The sequence below is a fragment of the Hypomesus transpacificus genome, chromosome 13 (genome assembly GCF_021917145.1).
Source record: "Hypomesus transpacificus isolate Combined female chromosome 13, fHypTra1, whole genome shotgun sequence".
Taxonomy (NCBI): Eukaryota; Metazoa; Chordata; class Actinopteri; order Osmeriformes; family Osmeridae; genus Hypomesus; species Hypomesus transpacificus.
The window spans coordinates 5,591,488-5,618,459 of NC_061072.1; the positions used below are offsets into that span (position 1 = coordinate 5,591,488).

The 26,972-nt window shown below is 40.4% G+C and overlaps 1 protein-coding gene across 1 annotated transcript in view; it reads right to left on the reverse strand.

Moving 5' to 3' along the window:
- Positions 1 to 26,403, reverse strand: part of ngfrb (nerve growth factor receptor b) — a 39,442-nt gene extending 13,039 nt beyond the window's left edge. The window contains exons 1-3 of the mRNA XM_047032365.1: positions 26,052 to 26,403; positions 24,178 to 24,319; positions 12,510 to 12,869 (exon numbers count right to left, since the gene is read on the reverse strand). Of these exons, the coding sequence (XP_046888321.1) occupies positions 12,510 to 12,869; positions 24,178 to 24,319; positions 26,052 to 26,201 (652 nt within the window). The 5' untranslated portion in view covers positions 26,202 to 26,403. The remainder of the gene's footprint in view (positions 1 to 12,509; positions 12,870 to 24,177; positions 24,320 to 26,051) is intronic.
- Positions 26,404 to 26,972: the final 569 nt, after the last annotated feature.

A 26,972-nucleotide genomic window follows, 5' to 3' on the forward strand; every position in this document is an offset into this window, starting at 1 on the left:
AAGTCATGAGCACCAGGCTGTAGGCATTGATGTATCCCGGCCCACCATCCACAGAAGACCAGCAGACCTCAGAGGAAACCCAGTACAAAGCAACCTATTAGGAAACCTGAAGAACATTAAGGTCAGGTTACAGTTTGCTATAAAAAAACTGAGAGCCTGCAGATATGTGTAACAAAGTATTATGATATATGTAATCTGTCTGGGTATGGGCCACAGATTTCAGGCAGTCATTGCATGTAACGGATATACAACCAAGTATACATAATACTACATCATATTTTACTGTCCAAAGATTTCTGGTGCTCACTTTACATATGCAACCCTAGGGGTTAGTAGTGAATGCTGTGTGTATATGTGTGTGTGTGTGTATGTGTGTGTGGGCCCTATTTTAACAATCAAAATGCAAAGCGCAATTAACTTTGTGGACGGGACTCCGGCGCTGTTGCTATTATACCGGTGGGATAAATGACTTTGCGCCTGGCGCAAACCAAAAATGGGTTTGTCTAAAGTAGCTACATTACTAATGGGTGTGGTTTAGGCGTAACGTGCAATAAACCAATCAGAGCGTCATCTCACATTCCCTTTACGGGCAGGCGCGCTTGTTCCATGGCGGATTCCTCTTATAACGGCGGATTTTCAGGCGCACGCCAGGAGCGGTTCACAGCCGAGGAGACCAACATTCTCGTCAGGGCCGTAAAAGATAGAGAAGTGACATTGTATGGGAAAGGCAGAGCAGTTTCGCCCAATCATGCTGCTCATTCAAATTCTTAGTCTTATTTTTATATATATTTTATTTGTTTAATTGTTATATATTTTTTATTTTTAGTTCTTAGAATGTGTTCAACCATTGTACTTTTTTATTTAATTTAAGACCCGTATATGTTTGTTTGCACCTTCCTGCCACAGTAAATTCCGTGTTTGTGTAACATACGTGGCGAATAAACCGGATTCTGATTCTGATTGGGATGGGAGAAGAAACCCACCCAAATTAGCCTCGGTTAAACAGTCGTGGGAGGAAATTGCCACAATTGTTACACATCAAGTTCACATACATAGAGATTTCTCATGAAAATCTTTTTAATCATTGACATGAAAGAAATGTAACACAGCCATACAATAAATCAAAACAATGTAACGTAGCTTCGCAGGAAGAAGACCCTGGCCCAGGGGCGGAGCAAGGGATGTGTCTCAGGGTGGCGGAAACTGATTGTGGGGCCCCCTGTTATATTTTATTGCACTGCAAAATTTTAATAACAATAAAAAGTAACCAATAGCAACCTCTATTGTGAACAGCACATATTGGCCTATAATAAATGTGTTCAGTCATCATAGCCCATAATGTGCGAACAAAATGTAGACCAGTAGGCTCGCATTCAGCATTCATTAGAATCTCTCACACACAGTATACTGTTGGCCTACACAAACCCATGCATAAAATGGGTTTAATGATCTGTCCATTTACCAAATACATTATATTCAAATTCAACAAAGAGGTCATAAGCCCCCCAAAATGAAGTTAAAGACAGTAGCCTATAGTCATCCTAACACGCGTGACGCACCCTGCAGTAGGCCACCTACAGCCTGCATGCTACAATTGAACTCAAATTCTATTAGACTTATCATTTTATTTTCCGAACTGACATGTATTGGGATATTCAAAACAGCAAACTCATAGCCTACACATAGGTCAAAACACAAAGACATTATTTAAAGGAGACATGAAATGCTGTTTTTGGATGCTTTTATATAGGCCTTAATGGTCCCCTAATACTGTATCTGAAGTCTCTTTCCCGAAATTCAGCCATGGTGCAGAATTATAGCCACTACGAGTAGTCCCACAATGAGCTTTCCTCAGAACACGCTGTTTTGGTGTCTGTAGCTTTAAATGCTAATGAGGAGGAGAGGGGCAGCAACATGCGCTAATGTTTACAACGGATGTATCGCAATGGCTCGTAGCCCCCGTTGCTGTAATATGCCTCAAATTTGCCCATTCTCATCTGATCACCCCGGTTTGCAAAGGTGCACACTCATAGTCATTTCAATGAAGAGAAAGGCGGATATTGCGCGCCATAACACCAACAGCAGAACGGTTATCCAAATAACAAAGAAGTGTACAACACTGGCGTTACAGCGTTTGTATTCACACACACACTTGATGCCATCTACCTTTAAATTAGCGACAGTAACTCAGCTAGCTCGTAGCCCTGTTGCTGTAATATGCCTCGAATTTGCCCATTCTCATCTGATCACCCTGGTTTGCAGAGGTGCACACTCATAAATAATCTCAATGAGGAGAAAGGCGGATATCGCCCGTGCCATAACACCAACAGCATAACGGTTATCCAAATAACAAAGAAGTGCACAACACTGGCGTTACAGCGTTTGTATTCACACACATAGCCTAGGCTACTTGATGCCATCTATCTTTACATTAGCAACAGTAACTCAGCTGTTAGCTGCAGAGCTAATGTTGCAGCCACATTCTAAGGGTAGCAAGCTAGGTACCATATACAATAAAGCAACAAAATGATATAGCGTTAGTTAGCTTACTTGTCCAAGGTTTGTAGCTTGACCAAGGAGAGTTAGTAATGGTCCAGAATTTTATTTCAGCAAGGCCAGTTTTGTATTGGCTCAAATTGAGGAAACAGTAGAGGCTGACATGTTTGGCGCAGACATACAAAACTTTGTGAAGTTGTGTCGGCGCAATTCCAGCGAAAATCTAATTAAGATACTGGTTGTGCAGAAGCTTGGATGAAGGAACTAAAAAAATACTTGATTTGATTTGCACATCCAAGCAATGAGCAACTGTTATGCTTCGTTTGTTTGCTTGCCATGATGTCTCTCCTGGAAAAACCGATATCGCACTCGCCCTTGCACGGTGGCAGCTCAGTTTCTCATGGGCGGGCCAGATGATCTGAGCGGGCAAAACAGAGAGGGGAGGTAACCTTTCTCATATCTACGTCACTTGGAGGAGATTTTCAAACAGAGCGTTTGAGCCTTCATTTTGTCAAAGGCGGAGAAGAACACGCAGGGCTTGGTTTACATTTATCGAAAATTCTAGCCACTGGGGGACCAAAGGCAAGCTAGGGGAACTCATATTCATGTTAAATAACCTCATAAAATGAAGTTTTCATGCCATGTCTCCTTTAACTTAAGTTTTACAAAGGCAGAATATAGGCTATGCAGACATGAAACATAGGCCACAACAAATGCCCTTGCCTATTTAAATCATCATCTGTCTGTTCTTATTGTTAGCAAATCTGGCGATTACTTTGTTAATGTCAATCTCGACGTCCCTCTCGATGCAAAGCAGTGCTTAGTTGGACAGCTGTTCCTCTCCCATGCTTGATCGCAAGAAACTCTTTTCAGAAGGCTGAACCAGGGGCGTTGTTAGACCCTTTTTACCCTTTAGCACGTGCCCCAGTATAAATCTGATGTTCCCCAGTACAATCATGTTTGAGTTTTAACAATTAACTTTATTAGTCAGTGCATTTATTTAGAATGATAATCCCGGGAAAAATAAACGCAGTATTGCTCAACGCTTGTAAAATCAAAGCAGTTAAACCAAAAACATAAACCATTGCCTGCAGAATTCCAAGTCCCCACGCTCTTCTGCCAAATAGCCACTGCAGCTCGCACACAGAAGTCCAGGTGTCGGACTCGGACACAAAAATTGAGGTAGGCTAAGAAAACATTACAAAATCCAAGAAAGTAAAAAAATGATAGGCCTACCGATCATCTTATTTTGACAAAAACAAAAACAATATTACATGAAGTTCATAAAACAGTATTTCCGCTCAAATGAAAACGAAAATGAATGCGCGCTGGCATTAACTATTGATGTCCCTGCCAAAGACCGAGGTGAAGTTAGTTTAATATTCAACATTCGACATTCGTCTCACATTCAGAAGACGCTACTTTGCAGTTAAGGACCAGGTGAAAACTATCCATACCATTTAATTATTTTTAGACTTTTATAATATTTTTATGAATATAAAACCTCAAACGAACAGCAGAGTATTCCAACAATGGCCGGGTTTCCCAGATTCGTTAAGAAGCTGAAAGTTTTCTGTCAGTACCCAGTTAATGTCTACACCTCTCCCTGCCACCAAAGCTGATATCAAACCTGCGTCCCTGAACTGTTGTATAGTGTGTTAAGCAAGAGGAGTTTCTAAAGCCGAGTAGTGTATTGTGCAGAGCACGCTTGGAATAAATAAATAAATAGGGGCCTGTACCCCAGTAGAGTTTTATGTCTAACAACGCCTCTGGGCTGAACGTCCTCTCTGCCATAGAACTGCTTATCGGAATTGTAAGTAAATGCGATAGAGAATGGAAAGGTTGGGGAAAGCACGGTCCATGTAGTTGTCAATGAGAAATGGTAGGATGCTGTGTGTGTTTAGCTCATGATTTTCCATGCTCAGCTCACGGTGCATAGTAACCTACGAAATGTAACAAGTTTGTCAACCACATCATTGGCCTTAGACAGATCCTCCGAATAGAACTCTGCAAGCGCTCTAACCTTCCGAGCAGCATGGGGGTGCCAAAAATGTTTCGGAAAATGTAGGCCTATATATATTTAGTAAAAGTGTCTACCATGGATACAGTCAACGTTTTGTTGCCAAAGAGAAATTATGAAAAAAACATAGATCGAGGGCCCCCTCGGGTGCGGGGCCCGGGGTTTTCGGCGCCCCCGCCTCCACCCCCCCTCCGCTACTGCCATGGCCTCGCCAGCAGTGCGCATGGGCCAAGCATGCACCCTTAAAATAGCATCTGAATAACGCGCCATTGACTTTAGAAGTTTGATGTTTTTCCTGGTCTATGGCGGAATTGTTTTTCTGAAACTGCAAAATAGCACCAGGGAACGTTCCTTTTTTTGCAATGGCGTGTTATTCAGATGCTAATTTAAGGGCGCGCAACTTGGTCCGTGCGCACTGCTTTCTGCGAAGCTGCATTACATTGTTTTAATTTATGGCATGTTATATTTCTTCAATGATTATAAAAAGATTTTCATGAGAAATCTCTATGTATGTGAACTTGATTTGTATCAATTATGTCAATTTCCTCCCACGCCAGTTTAACCGAAGCTAATTTGGGTGGGTTTCTTCTCCCATTTTCATTAGAATCCGAATCTGAATTCAGTTTATTTGCCATGTAGCCTATGTTACACGAACACAGAATTTACTGTGGCAGGAAGGTGCAAACAATAAACATATACAGGTCTTAAATTAAGTAAAAAAGTACAATAGTTAAACTAATTCTAAGATAATTTTGTATGTCATTATTATTATTATTTTACATTGCTGACCACACGTAGCGTTAAACGTTAGTGTCATTCGGTTAACGCAGCAATGTTAGTAGCTGGCTAAGCGCTAGCTCCTAACATTAGTCACTCCAACATTGTGACGTTGGACGAGGCGAGCTATGCGATTTCTCGTGAAAACCACAGGGCGCCTGTGCAGCTAGCTTAACACTCACTTTTCTTCGAAAAAAAATCGCTGATATTCTGGGCTCCTGATGTGCTCCTGGCCTCTCTTTTCTTCCTCTCCTCTCTTTTTTGGCGTCCCGATTTATGTTTCTGTTTTAGTATTGTCTGTTCTCTATTGATAACCAGCTGGCTGCTGCTGCCGTTTGTGAGCAATAACGTTACGCGCAAATTTTCAAAAGAGGAGCGAACCATGGACAAAACTTGTTTTTATAAAGAAGGGTGTTATTGCTCGGAAAATAGCATCTTTTTTTCAATTTTGCTTGATTTTGCAGCTTTGTTTGAACTCTGATGCATTAGTATGAGTATTAGTTAGGCCTATGCATAATAATTTAGTAATAGAGGGAAAAAGGGAAGGGAAGCCTACATAATAGGCTACTGGGGGTTTTGTGGGGCCCCCCTGGGCAGTGGGCCCATAGAATTGTCATCACCTTTCACCCCTAAACGACGGCCCTGATTACAATAAAACACCTTACATCATAAGTTTCTCATGATTGTATATTTTCTATGATTTTCTCCCTGCTTCTTATTTCCATTATCTACAATATATTTATCTTTTCCCTTTCCTACTGTCTGTTATGCTGTATTTCCCTTTACACAGGCATGTTTACACATGTTTACACATGCCTGTGTATGCATGAGTGTATGACCATGTCAGGGAGTTGGTTTGCTTGTGTGTGAGAGAGATTCTGTGTGTACAAAGGAACATGTTGTGCTGCAGTTGAAATGTTATTGTTGCACTTTGCCTGTTAAAATATAGACCGTTCCTTGGCTTTAACCAGTTAAATACTGTTCTGATCCTTAATTCTGCTGCACTTTCTACATGCACTATTTGAATGGCGTTTGGATGAAAGTGTATGCTAAATGAATAAAATGTGTGTGTTTGTGTGCGCTCTGCAGCAGAATGTGATCAGCACTCGTAGAGGTCACCCAGCGAAACCTGAGAGTGTAAGAGAGTAACTCCACCGCTTTTATCGACCAGTACACTCTTCTAAGCATCTGCTCATTCTGTCTCTGAGTGTCTCTCTCTCTCTCTCTCTGTTCCTGCACCACCCGTCTCTCTCTCTCTGTTCCTGCACCACCCATCTCTCTCTCTCTGTTACTGCACCACCTGTCTCTAAGTCTCTCTCTGTTACTGCACTACCTGTCTCTAAGTCTCTCTCTGCTACTGCACTACCTGTCTCTAAGTCTCTCTCTGCTACTGCACCACCTGTCTCTAAGTCTCTCTCTGTTACTGCACCACCTGTCTCTAAGTCTCTCTCTGTTACTGCACTACCTGTCTCTAAGTCTCTCTCTGTTACTGCACTACCTGTCTCTAAGTCTCTCTCTGTTACTGCACTACCTGTCTCTAAGTCTCTCTCTGTTACTGCACTACCTGTCTCTAAGTCTCTCTCTGTTACTGCACTACCTGTCTCTAAGTCTCTCTCTGCTACTGCACCACCTGTCTCTAAGTCTCTCTCTGTTACTGCACTACCTGTCTCTAAGTCTCTCTCTGTTACTGCACTACCTGTCTCTAAGTCTCTCTCTGTTACTGCACTACCTGTCTCTTCTTTACTACACCCCATATCAATCTCACTGTACATTTGTTTTGTTAATCTTTGTCTCATTAAATGTCCGTATTATTCTAATTCTGAATGACATGACTAAAGACCACACAGAACACCAACTCTGTACATTAAAGGGGAAGTTTTTTTATATGCAAGTGCCATGAGTTATGGGTGTGTACAAATATGCCCAAATATGCCCTTACATGCTAACAGGAAGGAATAAGAATGAGTGCAATGCTCAAATTATTTGTAAATGCCAAGCCAATGAATCTATCTTGCAAATGTGAGGAAACACAATTACCAATGCAAAGACGTCTCATTCATTTATATGAACTTGGGTATGAAGGAGGTCAAGTACACTGACACTGTCACAAACCTATAGGAATTTTTGGGAATGGTTAAGTCCAAATTCTAAAATTGAGTCATGCAGCAAGGAAACCATTCATTGTTTCTAGTCGGAGGGAATTTGAGACATTAACTGCCTCACATTGTACTGAAGAGGTTAAAAGGTCACAATCTGGCCATGGAGATTTAGTGAAAAGAAATTAAACCAAAGTTGTTAAAAGAATGTAGTAGCCACCAGCCATGGTTGTAGACATGATGACACACATAAAACATTAATTGAAAAACAATTGGTCAGAGTTTGGTCACAGCTTTGGATTTTATTTTTTTATTTTTGTTGTTGAATGTAGATGTAGGGAATATTTTCCTTGTTGCTCTTAAAAAATATATGTATTAATGGAAACTAGACATGATGTACTATGAAGACAGAACAACCTTTAACATGTCTCCCTTCCTTTCCCTCTGCACTCCTGCTTTCCACCCTGCCTGCTGCTGCTTACTCTAAGTGAAGGGTTTCTAAATAAACCATTTAACCATATCTACATGCAAGGGCGTAACCATGCATTCTTTGGGGGGGGTTGTGTCCCCCCCAATATTGAGAAAATACCAATCTGTCCCCCCCAATATATAGCAGAAAATATGTCAAATATATGTTCTCTTTTTATGAACCCAGTCAATGGATCGGTCTCTTTTTCTGTGCTATTTATTTTTAATGTATTTCTGTTTGTTAGGAAGAACATAAGTGTGTGAATCCCTCCTCCTAATTGTACACTTGTGTGATTTTGTTTGAATCCATGTCCGTTGTCATGGTTAACACTTTTTCGTCAGTCAGTTGAGTGCAAAGAAAGTAACGTTAGTTAACGTGTTGGAGAGGAGGTAGATTAATGGAGGATTTGAAGTTACCTAAAAAGCAGAGACAACTGGACAGCATACGCGTTTTTTTTTCAGACAGTAAGTAACTTGATACCGAGCTAAATGTGTAAGCAAATAAAACGAGTAGCCAAAAGCATGAGTCGATGTTTTTCTGATAAAAGGACGTGGTCACAATGCAGGCAGTCACTGTCTCTGAGAAATTACACTATTCATTGAGATGTGAATTCAAATGGTCAATGTAGTCCTCAAAACTATATTCTAAATGTGTGAATTTTCATATATAAATATAGAATTGTAGGCAATGCACTTAACAAAAAAATTCTGATGGGGTAGGGTATTGATTTGGACCCCCCCAATGTCTAAATGGTTATGCCCTTGTCTACATAGCAGGTCTTTAAGTCTAACCAAAACACAAAAGAAATAGCAGCAGAAATAGCTGAACTCCCTTCCAACCACATTGTCGATCAAACTGGATAAAGTGAACAGGAAGGCCTTCTGAGTTACTTTTGTCAAAGTTTGTGTCATTATCAAGGCCGAATTATGTTACTCCGTTTTCCAAAAAACGGACACATGGGAACGCCCTCCTCTACGGGGAACGCCCTCTACGGGGAACGCCCTCTACGAGTTTTCCGTCAGCCCCCGGAGAGCTTGACGTGCACCTCCTGAATTTTGTAACTATCCGTTGTAATTTTGGATAATTACGGATACCCCCTTGGCTGTGATTGGTCCGTATTAAGAACTGCTTGCATCAGGGGCGGGGTTGCCGTGACCAACAAGACATACGTTTTTACAATTCATATTTCATCTAAACAGTACATGTAAATCAGCATCTAAATTATAATGTGACGAGAAAAGGGCAGTGTAGTTGCTGAAAATTATCTTATTTTGTTGATGAAACGGCTCATTCGTAAATTTGCTCTGACTTTTTGATAACCTAGGTAAATAAACACTCGACGACGACGACTTCCACACAAAGACGGTTTCTCTAAGGTCGTCTTCGACAAAAAAACGTTGCGCCACCTACTCTTCTGGCGTTGAATTGTTTTCAGCACCCACAGCCTACGGAGAACCATAAACGAAAAAGTATATCGTATACTTCCGTATTCGTCCCTATCTATCCGCCCGCCCATCCGTAAACGGAATCGGAGTAGCATATTTTGGCCTTAAGCCTCCCTTAGAGAAGCATACAGCTGATGTACAGGGGAAAATTATCCATGGGGACATGTTTACAAACAGACACATGGCACACCTTGATCCCAAGGTGGGGAGGGAATGTTTGTTCTGTAACAAGGATGATACGGTTTGGCATCTTCCAGGTTACAAAGCCTGTTATAGGTGCTGCAGGCATTGTGTACGAGGCTCAGGTGGGAGTTTTCATTGGAATTACAGTGTGTCTACAGTTCTCTCTGACAGGCTGCAGTGGGCTGGTTACAGAAAGGGACAGAGCTGGCTCTGCTGAGTCGGGTTCAGTCCTTTGACGTGTGCAGCTTACAACTGCAGGCATCCTACCGGTCTGTGGTCCCCTGTGTCATCTCCTTCACTGTGGTGTGTTAGGGTGCCAACATCAAGGCACTTGATGCCAACACAATGACCAAACTGATCAGGAAAGCAGGCTCTGTTCTGGGCACTAACCTTGGCACCCTGGGGGAAGTTGCAGAGGCATGGAGACTTTCCAAGGTGCTGGTCATTATGGACTATGCCTCCTATCCCCTCCATGACATGGTTGTGGTGAAGAGGACCCCCTTTAGAGCGAGACTGATCACACCCAGGTGTCAAAAAGAGCACTGTGAGAGTCCATCTTGCCAGCAGGTCTTAGACTCTCTGCTGCTTCACTGTGAGACGTTATACTCTTTACTGTCTCACTGTGAGCCATTAAACTCTGTGCTGTCTCACTGTGAGCCATTAGACTCTGTGCTGTCTTACTGTGAGCCATTAGACTCTGTGCTGTCTCACTGTGAGCCATTAGAATCTGTGCTGTCTCACTGTGAGCCATTAAACTCTGTGCTGTCTCACTGTGAGCCATTAAACTCTGTGCTGTCTCACTGTGAGCCATTAAACTCATGTTCCCATGTGAGTGGGAACCCTGGCAGTGGTGTTGGGGCAATGCTCTTCTGACTCTATTTCAGTCGTTAGAACATCCATTTCACATTGTGTCAATTTTTTATTAAGGCATTCCTCTTCTTCCTCTTCTGAATACCTCATTGTTCAAACTTATATCTGATTGTGCAGAAAACAATGCTTTTTAGTAGTGTTCATAAAATGTATCTTATCAACTTCACTTACACTTGTGCTATTGTGACCCCCCAAAATATTTTTTTATATCTGATTTATGTTTCATTAGGGATTTATTCCACAGAAATACCATACATCCTTGAAATACCCCTCTTCTTCCACTCCCAACCTTCCATTAACCTTTGACCCTGTTCAGTGACCTACATCAGGGTTGAAAACCTACAGCACTTTCTTTATCTATGGTAAGACTCTGCAAGTCTAACCGGGGACAAACAACTTCTGGTACCTAACCAAGCCTCAGCTAAATGAGAAGCTAACTGTAGGAACAACCTCAGAATGTCATAGATATTTTTCTGGAATGTCATAAAAATCTGCTCAGACTGCATTCCCTGGAGGATGAGACACGAAAGACCTCATCTAACTGGCCTGGAGGGAAGGACGCACAAAGCACTTGTGTTTGGAGTCAGCAACCTATGTTTATTTCCAAACAAGATCACTTGAAGTTTTTTCTTCAAGTTCTCTGGAACATGTGTGTGTTTATAAGGCATATAAAGGAAGTTAGTTCAAAAATATATTTAAGTTATAAGTACATACAGAGGTTTAGTAATATTATGATACCTGATGTCAATGATTCTATCAAAACCAAATGGTTTTCCAGTTATTCCTTAGTAACCGTTATAGCTTACAAGATCAACACCGAGTGTTTTAACCACATTATCAACAAGTAGGTAGATGGTCAGTGGTCGACCATTTAACCACAGATGAAGTGGTCCCAGGTCTGTCCATCCCAAAAATTAATACATAAGTCCCATGGAAGCTAATATGACCTTAATTTAAAGTGTTGCCAACTTGTCTTGTTATTATTCAAGTAAAATTGAGGTTAGGGTATAACTGCACAGTTTTACCCCCAAAACTGTTAAATTTCACTAAGATCAAAAGTGGAAAGCTTCTGTTGAGGACTGATTTTACACTCATTTTATGATATTTTTATTTTACAACGCTTGTGACATTACACTCTTAAAGCAACACAAATGTTTTGTCAGCATCAAAATAATGTTTATTATCTGAGTCAAATAGTATAACAAAGTAAACAAAGGGGACAAGAGTTGAGTAGTCCCCTTTCTTAAATATTAACCATCAAGCATCCTCAGTTGGAGGAACTTATGTAGTGTTTAAGTGTAAATCGCAATGTTTTGACCAAGTCAACACAAACGTAGTTCAGTCCAATAGTAGCACTGACGTAATGGGCAGAAATGTCTATCTCTGATTCTTTGTCTCTGTTGAAGTCATCTGTAGGTCCCTCAAATAGTCCAACTGCCCCATGAGCTGAAGACCCCAACACCAAAGGGGATCTTAGGAGAGCACAAAAGATTCCTTTTTAGTCCTGCAAACTGTCAGCACCATCAAGATAAGAACTGACCGCCTACAGCCCAGCAAACGGCTATTCAACAGACTCCCTTTATAGTTACCTCACAAAAGCGTTGATTTAATCGGGGTAGCATAGAACTTGGAATATGTGGTGACATGGATCATGGGGAATTCATGTAATGCCCACAGGGTGGAATGACAGAAAAGGATCTCCCTGGCTTTGACCTTCCTACAGTCTTCAGGAGACAGAGAGAGGGTGGTCTTTGTATGGGATGAGCATGTGACATTTACATCTATCAGACAATAACAACCATAGTCTCAAGAGATATGATACAATGATAGGGTGCCATATGGTTTGAATTGCGGTGTTGAAGTAGGCATGATGACTCAATTTGAGATCGTTTCATGGATGTTTCTTCCTTTATGCTCACACAGATAATGAGCAGCCGACTATCACATTCAAGTCATTCCACTGTAAGATTAAATCATTCTACCAGATAATTAAGCAAATGTGCATGATGTCATAATCATCTGACATACACACATGATGTTTAGAATTACGCTCCTTACAAGTTTCTTGAATGATTAGTACATTCAAACAATTGCCAGTAAAGTCAAAACAGGTTTTGTTAAGTTTCAAACATTAAAGATTTGGTAGATCTTACCTTGGCAGACAGTATCACTGGAAGAGTTGCAGGCTTTTACTTCCAGCTCTCCCTCATCGCAAATGGTGCAGGGTAGACAAGGCTCCCGGGAGCTCTCCTGGTCAGAGTAGCTGTCCCTGGTGCATTCCTCACACACCGTGTCACGATCATGGTCACAGCCATACAGCATACCCTGGCCCTCAGGGCATTTGGTGCAGCGCTCACACCGGTTAGACAACTCGTTCAGGTAGTAGCCATAGTCACACACACAGATGGCATTGTTGGAGTCAGTGCAAGGCGTCTGCATGCGAAGGAGGCCCATGCAACGCGTACAAGGCTGGCAATTTTCTATATGGCTGAAGTTTTCTGAAAATGACTCACCTGGGGAAAAACATAGGGTAAAATGACTTTTAAAAAGGTAAAAAGCTCATTCATAAGCCATTCTGACAAATGTTTTCAAAGATATCACTTTAAGTTCTCAATTAAATGTAATTCTCTCCATTTTGAATATATTAGAAACTAATATATATTATTAGTTTGGGATGCACCGAATGCCGCAAAAATCACAGTGATAAAGTTAGTTTGAAGTTTGATATTACAAACAAATATTTGGACAGCCAGTGTTGTCTCATCTTATCTTGTCAACTCTACTACAACGTACACTGTGACACATCGGTCTTTACAACCAGCCAGAGCCAATGCAAATGTTTAGGGACCGTCAACAAACTACTGATTAAGTAGGCTAAGTAGGTTTAGGTCTAGGACAATTATTCATTTGTTGTGAGTTTGTCCACTTTTTAGCACTCTTGTCAATGCACTTTGCAATGAACTTATGCATACTATGCTAAAGATTCAACAGGGGGTCATCCGTCTCTTGCAGGATCATTATGACGTCCACAGTCTCTTAGTGGTGATCATGTTGGCCCAGACTGAAGTATTCTCAGGAGGCCCTTTGACTGGTTTAGACAAGTCAGGAGCATTTTTCATGTTCGTAACCATGGTAAGTTTCCAGTACTGGATCTGGGGTTGCTTCCCCATAGGTATTTCCTGGCAATAGTTTATCCTTGTGGATGCTCCAGGTGATGCAATCTGGTACCATAGTTCTGAGCCAGAACACTCGCTCCAGATCCGAAGGCTTTCGACTTTTGCTTTGTCCTGCCTATTTACCTGTGACCTGTTCTGCACAACTGGTCTAGCCTTTAGGGGTCTGTGTACAGCTGTCTTTTCATCGTGGCTGATGCAGGTGCCACTTTTGTGGTAGAACTAGGTTTTTTTTGGTGCATCAACTTGTTCAAAGTGTTACAGTACCTGTTCACGCTGTGTGCATCATCCACAATCAAAATCTATCCTCCAGTGGACCTTCAAAGTCTATGGATGCACTGGCTCATGCATATTCTTTTAGCATGCGGAACATTCTCTTTGTTTTCTGGGGTATTTATACAGGGGGTATACCAGATCTCATTTTGGGTGTTCATTGTGTGTGACAGGTGTGAGGTTGGGACGCAGTCTTCAGTGACAGGTGCGGCAAGAAGGGGGGCAGCAATAGACCAATTATTTGTTTGACAACATTCGGGATGCGCGCGCAACGTGGTCGCAGAAAACCGGGAAAGGATAGCATTTTAAATGGCAAAAGGACCACACGGATAACACAAATAGTTAGATTTAAAAAGACCAAAAAGGTCAAGGAGGACAGCATTTAGGAGAGAAAGCGATTACCAATTGATCTGTCGCATCAGAATTTTGATTTGGGTCACGAAAGCCTTGAAATCTGAGTGAGAATGTTGCCCGGTACAGACTGCATAGTCGAGCGGCAACCATGTCTTCACGTCAAGTCACACAGTTAATAATTTTACAGTTTTACAGTCAATTTTACATCTAAAAAGTCGAGCAGGGCAGCTTTCAAGAGATATGCAAATTCTGCTTTTAGCCAGCTGGTCTGATTATTTTTCTGATTTGTTTAAACTGGCAATCTGAGTGAGACTGCGTCCACGTTACACTGTTTTGACTTTAGCCTCAGTCAGACTCGCTCACTGGCAGTGTGCACAATGTTGTATTTCACTCCATTATAGCCTACACCAGAAATGTCAGGGAGGACTACCTAATGTAGATACGAGCCTGATGAAGATAGCCAGCATCTCGGATTTCTTTAACCGAGCCTGTTTTATTCCTCATTTGCCTGAGAAAGCGACCTCCAGCCAGGCTAGTTTTGCCCAATCACTTGGTCAGGCTATTTAAGGGTATCGGGGTCAAGTGACTTTTGTGCATAGACAAGTGAAACGTAGATGTATTTGTCCAAAGGCCAAGAGCCTCAAAAAGTTAATATCAAGCCCTGCAATCCAGTGGCCAGAGATATATGATGACCTGATCGACACTCCATGTGTAATAGACCGGGGAGAAGTTCGTCTTTTGCATCCGACATGCGCAGTTGAGCCTGCTTGACAGTTGTGTGACGTAGGGTGATAATTGTTCTATTTCCCAAGTGCATCAAATTAAATTAACCCTCCCGCTATCCTTGAGATTCAAATGCACTACCACCAGAAGGCGCCAACCGCGACACGTCACATGTCCGTGTTGTGGTTTGCGCCTCGGGGGGTGGGGGGGGAAGGGGGCGAGATGCTAAATTGTACAAACGGGATAATAAGCCCTTCGAAGAAGATAAGTCATCCAAAAGCAATACTAACTTATGTTTATGAATGTCAGTGAATATATTATCTAGATGTTCTGCACATGCACAGTACAGGGATCTTATTCGGTCCAAGAGGGTTTACGTGAATTCATCCTTTTGAAGATGTTTGATCTTTTGATACATTTTTACAAGCTTCTATCGACACTCTTCCGCATTTCCCACAGTGGTAGCATGGCTCGCAAGACAGCGGCAATCTGTAGAAACTGTATGTTCATGAGTCAATACTCTTTGCTACTGCTAGTGCTGTACGTTTCTGGATTAAATGAGATTCACGATTCTCCCCCCAAAATTCAATGTTTTATGCAATCATTTGACCAAATATAAACTGAAAAAACAATATGAATGTGCCTGATTTAGGACCGGCACATCACCATTGGGAGCTCGGAGTGGAGCCAGGAGCCAGTTGCGTCGAGAGGAGCCATTTAAGGTGGTTCAGGCATCTGACCAGGATGCCTCCTGGGCTCCTTCTTTTGGAGGTTTTCCAGCCACGTGTAACTGGGAGGAGACCCCGGGGTAGACCCAGACCTAGCTGGAGCCTGGAGGGATGATATTTCTCATCTGGCCCGAGAACGCCTCCCCAGGAGAAGCTGGAAAGTGTTGCTGGGGAGACGGACATCTGGAACACCCTGCTTAGCCTGCTGACACTGTGGCCCAACCCCAGACAAGTAGATGATGATGGATGGACATCAGCTTTGGACAGAAAGGGATCGCTCCTGTTTTTCAGTTAAACTAGTGCAGAGCCAACTGGCAGTGTCTGTTGGCAGCTCGAGAGATCTATGGATCCATGATTATTAGATTTATTTTTTGCTTAATGCAGTTTGTGGGGAAGTTTATTGTGATATTTAAATGTATGGTGTTACCCTGCGGTGTTGCTACTATGGCAAAACGGACGTGAGTTTGACTTTCATCGTCTTATCTGAATCCAGAAAACCTTTACACCCCACAATGTGAACCTTTTTTCTTTGGGCACCGTGGGTTTAACTGCTTGCTGACAACTGCAGTGTTTGCAACATCATTATGTTGCCAGTCAAAACTAAACTAGCTAAGAAAACAATCCCACTGGCCGACGCTTGCCTTAAAAAGCTCCTCATTTACATAAAGTTTAGAATATTTCAGCTTGCAAGGCTCTGCTCCGTCCCACAATGCACTACGCAAGCGTTTACGCCCGGCTTCATTGAAAATGAATTGGAAGCCGCGTCGCCTGCTCTGCTGTAGTGAACACGCACAGTTAGGACTCCCACTGTCAGTGAACACTTATTTATAACTCTTATTTTGCAGTAAAATTCTTAATAGATAGCCTTTAATTTTTTCTCACAAAATGCACCAGATTGCTGGATTTAACTGTAAACCTGAAATATTCTTCCAGAGAATACACCACCGGATCCGTCTAGAGGGGCCGAGCTTCACCCCAACCCAGTCTCGTAACATCCTGTGGGAAACACTGTGCCATGTTGAGCTACACTCAGGGCCGTTGCTAGGAATCCCAGGCCCAATTACCATATGCCCAGGCCCCCCCACCCCACCCCCCATAATCAAGTATGTACATCCTATGGTACATCCGGAGGACAGCTAGCCTCCATCCTCCTCTGGCTGCATTAACTTCAATACAAAACCTAGCGGCTGGTGGGCCAAACCCCCGTCCATAGACAAGCATGGTAAATAATACGACTTCCGGAGGACCGCCTCCCACCAATCAAAGCTTCTGCAGTATGAACTGACGTGCTGTTCAGACAATCCAGAGTGCATTATTGGGGGTGAAAGACTTAAGCGAAAATGACGTTTTTTAGAGACTGAGATTGACATTTGAGCATTTTAGTAATATTGTTCAATTCAAATGAGGTATTTCGTGTTACAGGAGACTGAGAAAGTATATAAATGGTTTTCTTGGTTTTATAAATTTGTATTTGTGTCCTGTTACTGTAAAAGCTTGCTAGCCCTTTAGTTTCTAGCCTACACGGAATAGTTAAGAATGTTAGACTATAAGTGTTATAGTTTGAAGGATTGAGGGGTACTGTACTGCAACCCTAGGAACATCGGCAACACAAAGCAGGGAGCTTATAAATGCTGACATAAGATTCAAGCTTCTGGGGGAAAAACCGCATCGACCAAATTGTCCTAGCTGGTAATTAATAAAGAGTTATTATCTGTATCTTATTTTTCCTTTTTATAAACAGACCCATGCCCGCAGTGATTAGATGCGTCTTTCCCTCTTCTTCACCAGGCACATTTTTTTTCATCCTTTGTGTTATGATCGATAGGCTACACAGTATATTATATTTGATACTTAAAGCTATGGAAGATGGAGATAGACTTCAGATGCATTACGTTACCCAAGTTATAGTAAATTTACAATACGTTGCTAGTCGGCTTATTGCTACAAAAAAACACGACTTAGTTTGTTTTTTCTCCTGTCCTCCCCAATTTTTTGAGTCACCAGCCGCAACTGTACCCTACATACCTGATGAGTGGGTCTGACCATTGTACACCGGTTTTATAATGTGTATCTGTACACCAAGTATTTCATAACTGAATGTTTGGTAACACTTTACAATAAGGGTGCATGAATTACCATTCATTAATGCATTAACTAATGCATGAATCATCATCAGTTAGTACATAACTCAGAAAGTACTTATGATGCACTGATCATGAACACATCATTTGGTAATAGGGAGTCACATATTATTTACTATTAATTAAATCTGGAATCATGTATCAATTCCTATTGACATTAACACATTAACTGATAGGTGAGTTAACTACTTTAGTTAATTGTGCAAACTATGACTGTTAGTTAACTGTGTGAACCAAAACCCTGAGTTAACAGGGAAATTCATCTGTTAATTACTACAATGGCGGTATCCATGGATTGAGACGGTATTTAATCATTTGTTAATCGTAATGTGCCTCCTCAAGTAAAGTCATAACATGAGTTACATTCACTAATCATTAACTAATTATTCACTCAACAAATACTTAGGCTACTGTTTTTTTAGAGAGACAACTTTTAAATAAACTCTATTATGAGTTGGAATCCTGCATTACAGTCAAAATAACTTTTTGACAAATTGATGACTTCCATACCGATTCATGACGGTGAACTTCTATCTTCGAATGTTAACTTTCCACTATCCCCTTAGCTCAGCATTATACATCAACTTGAAAAGGGTGAAAGCTAACAGACAATAATTAAGCATTTGAATGGTAAAGGCAAACTACGTGGAGCTGACCTCACTCATACAAACTTAACAATGCTTTTTTACCCATTATAGTTAAACCTAGACGAGCGAGCTAGTCAGCCAGCTGACAGGCTCTAACCTATCTATTTAGAGACGCTGAGGTGATTATCGAAATGATCAAAAACAGTATATACTAAAATGAATGTGGCTAGCAATTTCGCCAAGCAAAAAAACAGAAATAGGTTGGAGCAGTTTGTCTCTACTACAGTTTAAAAATCTGCGATGGGACTGAATTTAACCCTTTGTAAATTTGGCGACTTTTTATTGTAAAAAATAGCTGTCAATCAAAAGAAGATGCAGTCTTTTGACACACCCTCCAATCATCAGCCCACCCCTCTATTTACCTCCAGAGACGCTGAGCGTCCATGGCGGGACATAATTGCAGCATTTATCCAATGAGCGTATAGTTTTGAAACACTGAAAAATCTCTTCAGAGAAGCTTCATGATGTCCATTGAAGCTGGGCATAAACAGGGAAATGCACTGTGACGCTACGGGAATGTATGAGAAGGAAATTAGTTAGTCGACCTGCTACTATACGCAGCTGATTCTGAACTAATTCGTCTTCGAGAAGATGAACGTGTTCTAACACATTTACAATTTTAACACTATAGTAGATATTTTACCATACATTTTTTTATATTTTAGGGGAAGCTGAGCTTCCTTTTCAGTCTTAAAGAAATCACCACTGGTGGAAAGTTAACATAGGAGTTCACCGTCATGAATCGGTCCAGAATCCAGGATCTGTTGCAGCCAGGCATTTGAAAGATCTGATGAAGCTAGAAAGCTGACAAAAGTATCTGAATTTTAATTATGGAAAATCTGAAATATTTGTGTGTCGAATTTCATAAAACTGAAATATTTTGCTGTTGAATATATAATATCTGAATTATTTGTATGCCGAATTTAATCAAACTGAATTATTTTGATCCAAAAATACAAATTTCTAAAATTCAGATTGCAGTAATTCAGATTCTTGAAATTCAAATTGCAGGAATTCAGATTCTTGAAATTCAAATTGATGAAATTCAGATTCTTGAAATTCGGATTGATGAAATTCAGATTGCGGATATTCAGATTGCAGAACTTCAGATTCAGATTTTGTCTGAACTAGGCCAAAGGTGAAACAGCTTGCCTTCACAGGGAAAAGTAGACGATTTCAGAACGACCGAATCTAGACATTCTCTGACCAAATTTTACCCTAGAACAAAAGCTAAGAGTTGCTCGTTGGAGGAAGAGTATGGAGCAAGTGCTTATGAAACTTCTAAAAACTTGTGTCTTCTCCTCTGCCAAAATCGGCAGTTACTGTTACCAAGTGAGTGGGCGGTGGAGACCGATGAAAGACGCGGAACAACTGGCAAAGCTATAGCCTATATATTTATGTTGCGTTGTTCTCTTTTCTGTGTTGGAGTTCTTTTAAGAGCTTGATGGCATCAACATCCAGCCTGATATAAAATCATGAACTTCAATTGTGTCTCTTAATTATAATAGGCCTACCCACACAGAAAATCCAGGTTGAATCAAGTCACGCTAGCTAGCTACTGTATTACTAATAGCCAATTTTGGATGGTCAAGCATATTTTTCATTGTCTCCTTATTCCTATCAAAGTCAATGTTCAGCCTATAGGCTATGTTCATTTCCTAAGTGACATTTCAGATCGGTTATGGATAGTGAAATATTTGCTGTCTGAGAGATCGAACATAGTATTTAACAGCATAGATATAAGGAGTTATCTATGGTTAACAGGATATATCTGTAGTGCGGCCGGGTGTGATTGGATTCATCGTCCACACGTCGTCTGGAAGTCCATCAAATGCCAACGATCTCCATACTAGATCTTGCCGATATATCTTCTACACATCGGGACGTATGTGTGCTATCCCAGATACGCATGTGTGATCTGGGTATTCCTCCAACTAGCAACTCAGTTTGTTCTGAGGTAAAGTTTGGTCGTTCTGAAATCGTCTACTTTTTCCTGTGAAAGCAAGCTGTTTCACCTATGGCCTAGTTCAGACAAAATCTGAATCTAAATTTCCGCAATCTGAATTTCAGCAATCTGAATTTCAAGAATCTGAATTTCAGCAATCTGAATTTCAAGAAACTGAATTCCTGCAATCTGAATTTTAGAAATTTGTATTTTTGGATCAAAATAATTCAGTTTTATTAAATTCGGCATGAAAATAATTCAGATTTTATATATTCAACAGCAAAATATTTTAGTTTTATGAAATTCGACACACAAATATTTCAGATCTTTCATATTCAAATTCAGATACTTTTGTCAGCTTTCTAGCTCCATAATATTTCGAGTGGACTTCTTCTTAGAAAGGTGGCCTTGTCTGTGTGTGTTGTTCGAGTGAAATAAAACATTTTGCAAACGGCATGGTATTCATCAATTCGTCAAAAAGTTATTTTGACTGTAATGCAGGATTCCAACTCATAATAGAGTTTATTTAAAAGTTGTCTCTCTGAAAAAACTGTAAGTATTTGTTGAGTGAATAATTAGTTAATGATTAGTGAATGTAACTCATGTTATGACTTTACTTGAGGAGAAACATTACTATTAACAAATGATTAATTACCGTCTCAATCCATTGATACCGCCATTGTAGTAATTAACACATGAATTACCCTGTTAACTCAGGGTTTTGGTTCAAACAGTTAACTAACAGTCATAGTTTGCACGATTAACTAAAGTAGTTAACTCACCTAACAGTTAATGTGTTAATGTCAATAGGAATTGATACATGATTCCAGATGTAATTAATAGTAAATCATATGTGACTCCCTATTACCAAATGATGTGTTCATGATCAGTGCATCATTAAGTACTTTCTGAGTTATGTATTAACTGATGATGATTCATGCATTAGTTAATGCATTAATGAATGGTAATTCATGCACCCTTGTTGTAAAGTGTTACCGAATGTTTATAATTCAATGGTAACTTAGTAAGTAATTAATTACAGACATATCAGCCCATTTTTTGGTATTGGTTTTCACATTGGGGAATGTCAGATAACTAGAGTTTCATGAAGCATGAGAAGTGCTATGCTCGTGATATATTAAATCTTAATTTAATTTAGAAGAAGTTAATTCTATACTTTTCCACAAGTATATTATTTTGGTTTGAAATATTGATTTCATTGACAAAAAATTACTACAGACTTGAAAAAACAAAATCCAAGCCATGCCCATGGAACCCTTGAATCATATCCACCTTTCCATGTGATGAGACGCCCTGGCTGCATTAAGCAATGTAACAGTGGTGGAATCACCTCCCCACCTCCATCAGAGACACAGACTGTCTCTCCACCTTCAAGAGAAGGCTCAAGACGCACTTGTTCCGGGAGTACAACGGTACTTAGGAATGGTTTGTTGAACCCAACGCTAGTTTCCTCAAGGATCACAATGACTCTTGCTTAGACTGTTGCTCTTGTTGGTTAGTGGTAGCTGATTTAAACTGTTGTATTATATTTAATCCTATTTTTATTGCTTTCCTACAGGTACACTTGCACTTAGAGATTCATGTTGTGTATTGTCATTTGCTTAACTACATGCTCTTATGGTTTCTTCCCTTTAGCACTTATTTTTGGTTGTTCACAATGTGTACTTCTGTTTTTGGCTACCTGCAATGCTTTGGGGCTATCTTGTTGTTATTATCAGTGACCTATGCACTTTGTAAAGCTCTCTCTTGGAAGTCGCTTTGGATAAAAGCGTCTGCTAAATGAATAAATGTAAATGTAAGTTGTGGATCTTGTGAGAAATGAATATGAATGCGTTGATTTGCACCAAAAGATGGAACCAAGGATCTCGTAAGAAATACATATACACACGTTCGCCGCCAACCGGCACTGTACTAGTACAATAAAACTGTCCATGTCAATGTTCCCATGTTGTTGTTCTGAGTTATACTGTATGTGCATTTTCATGTGTTTTTTCTTATGCACTAAATATTAGCTAGCCAGATGATTACACAACCGTCAGTTTCAAAAGGTCTGAGGTCCCTAACCAGTATAAAACCATCATGTCCCTGCTGCAGAGGTTCCCTGTGACTTCAGGGCAGATTTTACTTGACTAATTGTCTTAATGACCTCTACAGGCTTGGCTGGACCTGATGTTAGTTTCCTCCAGGATCACAATGACTCTTATTGAGTGACTTGTTGCTCTTGTAGGTTAGTAATAACGAAGTTAAGTCTTGTACTCACTGTGAAATATTTTACTGTTGATTGTTCTTCTACAGGTAGAGTCCTGCACTTTTTCTGGTTCATGTTGTTTTCATTTGTAACTTGTATAACTGCATGCTTTTATGGGTCTTCCCTTTTGGCACTTGTTTAGTTCTTTCACAATGTATGCATCATGTTTTGGCTGCTTGCAATGTTTGGGACTACCTCGTTGTTATGATCAGTGACCTATGCTCTTTTGTAAAGCTCTCTCTTGGAAGTCGCTTTGGATAAAAGCGTCTGCTAAATGCATAAATGTAAATGTAAATGTACAGGAAAATCCACAAGACAGACAACAGTGTTCCATGTCTACCAATACTCGGAAGCAGTAGTATAATGACTGAGGTTACAATCTCAGTTGAAAAAGATCAGAGAAGAGAACATGTTTCACCATCTGAATGAGGCATCACCGCTGGGATGTGAACATATTTGTGAGTTTCACTTGACCCCATCCTAAAGTAAGGCATTTTGATTTTCTTTTAGTTTCAGTGAAGTTTGAAAATGTAATTTATGGTTAGTGTATCTACAAAAAAGTAGCTATGGTATTTTAACATTTACAATGTAATAATTTATTAATGATAATGTGTCAATATGTGTAACCAAGATGTATGTATGTGTGTGTATATATCCAGTAATATACCACAAGTCTCATCCTTACTCCTCCAACTGTCCTCATCTCTTTCCCATCCCCCACCCAACTGTGCAATCAGATCCATTATAACGCCATGCATCAATAATGCAAGTCAATACAATAATAAAGCTAGCCTGCAGCTATGGGGGAAGGAGGGGGGCATGGCTCAGCATATATTAACAGCATGGAGATAACAATCTGTTCCTTTGTTTTCCATCCCATGAAATGACTCTGAATGAACCAACTGTATCAGAAATTCAAGGAAAAATGTCTAAATGTGTGGACAAAGTTTGGACAGTGTGCCTGCCAGTGTGTCCTAATGTGAACTTGGGTCTGTGTGTGTTGGAAGTGCATGTAGGCAACTGTGCTATACTGCAGGAATCTGTGTGTGTAAGAGAGAGAGAGAGAGAGAGAAAGAGAGAGAAATTGTGCTCATTTAAAAAACAGTTAACGGTCAAGCGTGCTTTTGCGCTGTTGGAGAACAGGCATCATTGAGACATTCATTTGGAAACCAGACTACTTATTGATGTTCCCAAAACTATGTATGGTAAATTATAGAAGTTGACAGGATGTTGACAAAGGGCTTGTTTACTTACATTTACATTTAGTCATTTGGCAGTCATTTTACAGTAAGTACAGGGTCATTACCCCGAGGCAAGTAGGGTGAAGTGCCTTGCCCAAGGACACAACATCATGTGGCGCGGCGGGGAATCGATCTGGCAACCTTCTGATTACTAGCCCGACTCCCTCATCGCTCAGCCATCTGACTCCCTGCTCCCTGCTTGCACACAATGATGATTGATTGGATGCAAAGTTATCATGCCCCATACGTTCATACCTCATTAGCAAGGTAACTCATGTTGACCAGAGCTTAACACAGACAGATTGTGTGTGTGTACATGATACTTACTGTCACGGCAGGGGGCACAGACCGTCTGAGCGGCTCCACACAGCTTCAGAACTCCTTCTCCAGGCTGGCACTGCTTGCAGCATTCTTTACTGGTTGTGTACTGGCCTGAGGAACATGGTTCCTGATTGGCCAAAGTCCCAACCTGCAAAGAACATATAAATACGCATTTTACAAAACAACAAAGCATTTCCGTAGGAGTAAATGTTTTTGACACAACATTAAAGTAGAAGTAATAAGGGTTCTGAACATGGTGTGCTGCAGAGAAGTACAATCCAAATGATTAACGCCTGTGGAATCCTAATGAGTCAGGTCACAGATACAACATGTCACCTCAGGCAACCCGGTCGGTCGTCAACAGGTGGTGTGTTTGTGTGTTTCTGCATGTTCCACACTCCAAACAATTAACATATACTGCAATCCCTTCATTTCAAATTCCTGTTTGTTTTTGAGAATTTGTCCATAATACCAATTAGTCTTCTCGTGGCTATATGATTTCCCATCTACTTTCAAGACTGTGTGTACTTTCAAGCCCCTTAAAGCCTCTAGAACTTAATTCCATGTTTTACACATTTAAAAAATGTATTTGACAGTGTTGTAACACTTTTGACTTGACAGATTCAACAATGCATGATTACATGAAAGGTAAGGAAATAGTCAAACAAAACTCAACAATTTTGCTTTGATTCTGCCTGTTGTGTTTTCCACTCTTTCACGTACATGTTTAGTTATTAAACAATTGATGAAGTCGAGAGGACAATATTGGAAAAGTTATATGGGTTCTGGCCGAACTGGGTATTTAGCCAGCTAATTGGTTTATAAAAACAAGAATGGGGAAAAGGACCCTGTTATTGTCATTTATTTGGTGGTAACAGTGATAATGCATTGTTAACACAAACACAACACAACTACACTGACTGTTCATTGTTATTCTATGATATTTTATATGATATATATGAGTGAGAGGGATACAACAAATGTGATAAATTATTGATTTGGTGATGCTCTTGGACATATCCTCAATGATACTCTTAGGGACAAAGGATGTTTCAAGTTTTCCACATAATACAATCTCCACCATGCAGACAACCTAGCCTACAAGGTTGATCAGACCTCAGCTTAAGACTAACTCATGTCCCAGGGGGCTTATCCACACTATTTGAAAGAATGGCCAACAACAGACAAATTGTTTCTCGATACTCCTCACCTCTCAAATGAGAAGTGTATTTAACAATTGGAAGAAAATCTTTTCATTTTAGTGTTTCATTTGTGCAGACATCCATGTATTAAACAAAAAAAAAACTTTAAAAAAAAAAGACAGAATCTCCTGACAGCACTACAGAAAGAGAGAGAGAGAGAGAGAGAGAGAGAGAGAGAGAGAGAGAGAGAGAGAGAGAGAGAAAGAGAGAAGGCAAAAAAGATTTCAGGTAGCCTACAGTCTTGGCCTTTCATCTGCTCCACTGTAAGATTGTTATTGTCCTACTGTTCAAAGCATGTAATTGAGAAGGGTGTAGCTGCAGAGCCAGACTTGCTGCTAGTCAGATTGTGTAAATGTAGCTGCCATAAGCATAAATATTTAGAATAAAACGAGAATTGAGGTTGAGGACTACTCGTGAACAGGTGTATGGAACAACAAAACAATTTGGGTTTAGGTTTACAAGTTCCACTTATAAACTACAATAGGTGGGTGTGGCTAAGCAGCACAGACTTTTGATTGAAGAAAATTTGATTGAATGGAAGGGTCAGTTAATACACTTAAAAAAAATCAAATTAGGATTCGATTGGCCGATTTCAGTGCAATAGACACTTTATGGCGCACTTGATTTGACGGAACCATACATTAAGTAATAAGCATGCAAAAGACGCATGACACTCACCGCTAGTAATAGTAACAAGACTGAGGTCATTCTGTTTCCTTTCGCACCGTCGATTACGTGAATAGTCCAATTTGTCAACGGGTTGATGCAGTACCAAAGGTTAAAAACGAATTCACCCCATTTGGAGGAAAACATACACTCATGGATCATCTCGGCAATGGCTGGTATACTAACGACGAAAAGTGCAACTGTTTTAATTGGAAAACGTATTTTCCTCAAATTGAATCTTTGAGTTCAGGGTCAAGTTATTCATCCAAATAAATGATGTAGTATTTCACCGGTGAGCGCATCAAGATTCGTGACTCCGACTGTTTTGCTTTTACTATACACAGAGGTGCAACTGTGGAGTCGGCACTTGCTTTTGTAGGCTACGTGTCTCATATGACAGTTGGGTCAAGAGAACTACACAATTCATCCACGCCCACAATTGCCAAATGTATGTTTTACTCTGTCAACATCCCCAATAAATTGAATTGTGAAGGTTCGTTCACGAACTAACTCGAGTGTCAGTAAAGACTTTCGACCAAAACTTCATAATTTACATTTTAACTTAATTAGATCCCAAAAGGAAACGTATAGCCTATTCATTAAAATTGTGAATAATGATTATTTTGTCTTCTGTGACAGGAACTATATAGCAATTGTCCTTAGCATTCTTATTTTCTTAAGGATTTCTATATGAAAATCAGTCAGGTAAGACGCAGTTATCCTACTAACAAAGCTCTAGCAGTTGTGTAATGACCAGGGCAAAGACAATCTTAATTATGGTCATTGCAATTATTAGCTACTTTTTAGGACACACTATGTATTCAATCACCATTTTCATAAAGTGCAATACAATAGGTCCTACATGGAGTTTCCAAATGGGAGTGCCTGCAAGCACGGCCGTGTCTACCATATTTTTCGAGCTGTAGGCCTATA